Below are 4605 nucleotides of genomic sequence, written 5' to 3'. Positions count from 1 at the left end.
GCTGGAGGCAGGGCCCCTCTAATCCTGCTCATCATCACTCACTTCTTGCAAGAAGGATTTACTGGTCCCCTCAAGAGGGTCAGACATAACGTTCACCATTCTATTCTGCCTGGGGGATTTCTGACTGGACACTGGAGCTGCGCTTTTCATGGAGGACTCCCGTTTTGTGATGGTCTTCCCTTTCAGCTGCTCTACTCGTGCTGCTAGGACGGCAATTGTCTGTCCATCCTGCTTCCTCATGTTTTCTCCATGGAGGAAAAACCACAGCGTGCCTCGTGGTGTGTGCCACCTTCTGCCTTTCTGTTGGGAGGGGAAATATTTACTTCTAATGGCTGAGACATCAGCCCATGCAAGTGATAGAAAGGCAGCTTAAGCATTCAGTAGCCTGTATAACAACAAAAGACCCTTTATACATTTTCCACCAATAATAAATGCTACCTCTTGGATCATACACTGGATATAAGGAGTAATCCAGCTCCACCATGCAAACATAGGGCCAGCATTGCAAGCATTTTCTTATCAAACAAATACAAACAAAAAAATTACACCCAACAGATTGCTCTATCACACTCTGGTCAGGGTCTGTCCCCTTTTATTCTTATTTTTTGCTGCACGTTGGGCGCCAATTGAGGCTGTGTTGGTTTAAGTGCTGCTGGGACCGGAGAGCATGTTGCTGTTTCCCTTCCCCACCCTCAGCCGGTCAGGCTGGAAGTGAGGCACAAACACGGGCTGAAATTAGAAGAAATTTAATACAGCAGTGTCTTAAACAATCTGAACAACAACAGTGGCAATGTTAACAACTATAAACAGCAATAACAATGAACAAGACAAATTATATACAGAGAAATACCACAAAATCACCACAGAACTAAGCCAACGTGTGGGTACCACCACCAAAAAGCCAAATAGAAAGTAAAAAGTTCCCGCTCCGGACCTGACATCAGCATGGTATGAATAACCCTGCTGGAGATCCCTTCCCCCTCTCTCTCTGTTGGGGAAACTTAACCCTATCCTATTTAAACCAGGAGAGTTGTGTTTCATTTAGCTGATGGTGTATCTAATGTAATATAAATCAAGTATTTATTTTAATAGATATATTTCCTCACAAGCTGTGCTCTATTGTCGATGAAAGAACTTCTGCTTTATAAGTAGTATTTGATTTTACAAGCACTAGCTGAAAAAAAGCAATACCTGATATTTTGATCCAAGTCTAAAGAGCTAGAAGTGGAGAGAGAAGTGGTGTGTAGTGTTTGAGCATGTCATAGTTTGGGATAGATACATAGAGTGATATAACTTGGGGTGTAGACATGTTGGCAAAAACTCAGAATAAAGAATTTATCAACACCAGACACTTCTTTATTGACAGCCCGGTGTGCAAGTGAGTGCACAACGCACACCAAGCACCAAAATCATACATCTTATATAGAACTTATACATATTCACTAAGTGTTCATGCATAAACATATTATTTCCTGGACATCATCAACATACTGTCCTCCTTCTTCCGATTCTGCACAACAAAGATTAGAAATGTCTAGAAATTGATCTGGGGGGTAATATGAATAGGTGGTCCATGAGTCGGTGGTCTCGATCTCCCCCTGACGGAATTACCTATTGCTTAAGATCCCTGTTTCTTGGCAGGTAACTACAAGTTGCTTCATTCGACTCTTCCCAGTTCCCATTAATTCTAAGTTCTGACATATTATGCATTCTCCTGGGTGATAAAAATACTCCTGTATGTAAACACTGTATCCAAATTATCTTGAATCTTAAGCCAGTTATCTAAATTCTAAATATTCCTACTAGATGATTTTGACCAATTCCTTTGGCCTTGGTATGGGGCTATACAGAGGATTTCATAGTAGCAGTCCGTCACTGGTTAAATGTGCAAACTGCAATAGATATAAAATTTCTACTAAAATATTTCTTATAATTCTAGATTCCTATTAAAATCAAACATACTTAACTCTAATACAAATCAGTAACATTAATCGGTAACAGATATAACTTTATTTCTGCCCTATGGGGCTGCAAAAAGACCTAAAATTTTATGTTTGCTCACAAAAGAGATGATAATGTCAACCTCTCAGTCAAACTGCAAGAAGAGTAATTGTATTTGAGTAACTGAGTGATGTTACCAAACAATTTCAACAGATGTTTCTGTTAACTTGCTGAGGAAAACTGGCTAAACAGATGAGAAGTAGTACCTTCAGAAGAGAATAGCTGTAGATAATACAGATGTTACTGTTGTTTCAACATAGCTCAAAAAGTAAGTGCTATCAGGCTTTGTCATTATTTTGATGTTAAGAGCTTGAGAAAACAAGGACTTCAGTTATGTTTAGTAAATAATGTGAATGTACTCCATTTATATATATTGAGAGCTTGCTGTGTTCTCCATTAAGGGGAGAGGCTCTCAAAATTTTAAAAGTCACTTTTTATCTTGAAACAGTACTTGTGTGTAGGAGGAAAGTGCTGAACAATGTGAATGCACTGCACAAATCTCTGTGGAACAGCCTGATAAAATGCTGTCCCAACTTTGCAAAACAATGGCATTGCTGGGAGAGAAGTTTGAAAACTAATGTAGAGTACTTAAAAAAAAAAGTAAAAAAGTCCTTAATTTGGAATGTACTTTTTTCAGTTAATTTCTTTCCCCTTGTTTCAGCTAAGTCTTTTGCATCTGCAGTGAAGCTTAGTAATCAGTCTTCATGTCACTTCTTAACCAGAAATGATGAAAGGAAGTAGAAAAAGCATAAGTAATCAGAGTCTCTGAGGACAACTTGGTGATAATGATACTCAGATGTTCTTAGGAGATGTCATTACACTTTGTCCTGACATTTGCAGTAATTCAGAGGCATGGTTGGTTGTTTTCTTTAAAGGTGGCATAAATATGCAGTCGGGCTTGGAGCAACTAATTAGGGAACAAAGAAGAGCAGCCTTTAAAGGTTTTTGAGTTTAGACCTTTTTAAAGTAAATTCCAGTTGCAGTTTTGCTTAACTACAGTCAGCAATCACCTTATTCAGTTCATAAGTTTTGTGCCCTCATAACTCATAATGGAAGGCACTAAAAAACTAAACTATTACAGGAAATTCTAATCTACATGTTCTGGTGGGTTCATATATATTTATTAGGGACAACAAACTATACAAGTATCATTTTATATAGGAAAAAATAAAGTCTTTTTTCATTCTTTATGACTTGTTATTATACTGCAGTAGTATCGACTCTGCTTTCATTTTTATTGACTAAACCAATTTAGCTTTTTTTAAGGTGATCACACCATGGCAGACATATATGTTAGAAATCCCTATAGACCTGTTTTGGTTAAGTCTTTCCAAGGCTAGGCAGAGAAATGGACTTCTTCCCTAAAATCAGCATAGCAGTGTTACTAAGTTACTGGTGTGGTGATGCAGTTATTGTTATTTTCTTTCAGAACTATATGAAAAATATATCCACAGTACCCTCTGTTGTAAAATAGATGCAATTTAAGTGTACTCCCATTGTGGTCATCACCCATGTAGCTAGTCTTTGTGCCTCTTCAGTTTGCAGCAGCTTACCTGAATGGGATGTTTTCACCATTTTGTTCAATAGCATACTATTACTTGTTGGAAGTCTGAAATTCTAACCTTTGATTTCTCACCATGCAACTTTACCTACATGTCAACTGAAGTATAGTATGCTAATATCACATCTTGTTTTTCAAAGGTATATTCATGCTAATAGTTTACAATCTTCATTAGATCACTTTATACGCAAACTACTTGCTGCACTACAAGGCACAAGGAAAAACACTTATCCTATTTATGATAGCATTCCTGTTGCCAAAGTTTGAATAAGAACTCAGGAGCCCTGGAAGTTTAAAAATATATCCATCATGGTAAAAACCCAGGTTTTTTATGAGCAAGCCATTTCTGTATTTGGGAGGTTTAAATGTGTGGAGGTTTATGAACTTTGCTTCACAGTAACATGGTAACTGAGTTTTTACAGGCAAATTTAATAATAAAATGTTACATCTCTTGGGGGTTTTTGTAATGTTTGATCTGAAAAAATGTAGGCTAAAGTTCTCTTTGAAACATGGCATTTCAGATTAATGCATCTGTTTCTTCTGTTGTAGAGAAGTACATGCCTTTCAGTGAAACAATCAGAACTGGAGAAGACTGCTTCAAGGGAGGAGTAAGAAGCAAGAGGGTATGCAAGTTGGGGGGACTAATTTAATCTGTGTATATTATGGCATCCTTAATTTGTTGCAATAAATATTGTACCAATTTTTTGTACCTTTTTGTATATAGAGGATTCTAAATGTAAAGCCTACAGAGAGAGCGCACTAAAATAAAAACCTATTTGGAAGGGAGATTACTTTTAAAACAGAGTATTTTTGCTTGTTACAAATTTTTCATGCCATAAGTGTCATATACACATTTTCTACAGTAATCTGGAATATAAACAAATTTTCTTTGCTGATATTAAATTGTAGATAAACATAACCACTGTGGACACCTCAGAATTGTTAGTTGAGGAGATGCTTTATCCTTTATGAATAAAAAGCCAAACTAGTGCCTTTTGTGTTGAGACATTTTTTAAACTGGATTAATACATTTTATGTAAACT

The 4605-nt window shown here is 36.9% G+C and overlaps 1 protein-coding gene across 2 annotated transcripts in view; it reads left to right on the top strand.

The window, feature by feature from the left end:
* Positions 1-4271, top strand: part of FAM174A (family with sequence similarity 174 member A) — a 22565-nt gene extending 18294 nt beyond the window's left edge. For both annotated transcript variants that reach the window (XR_003400118.1, XM_026866072.1), the window contains one exon: positions 4112-4271. Coding sequence is in view for 1 of the 2 variants with exons in the window: in XM_026866072.1 (XP_026721873.1) it covers positions 4112-4133 (22 nt within the window). In the remaining variant the exon portion in view is untranslated. The remainder of the gene's footprint in view (positions 1-4111) is intronic.
* Positions 4272-4605: the final 334 nt, after the last annotated feature.

The sequence above is a fragment of the Athene cunicularia genome (genome assembly GCF_003259725.1).
Source record: "Athene cunicularia isolate RWA chromosome Z unlocalized genomic scaffold, athCun1 chrZ_part2, whole genome shotgun sequence".
Lineage (NCBI taxonomy): Eukaryota > Metazoa > Chordata > Aves > Strigiformes > Strigidae > Athene > Athene cunicularia.
This window is presented reverse-complemented; position numbering and strand designations above follow the sequence as displayed.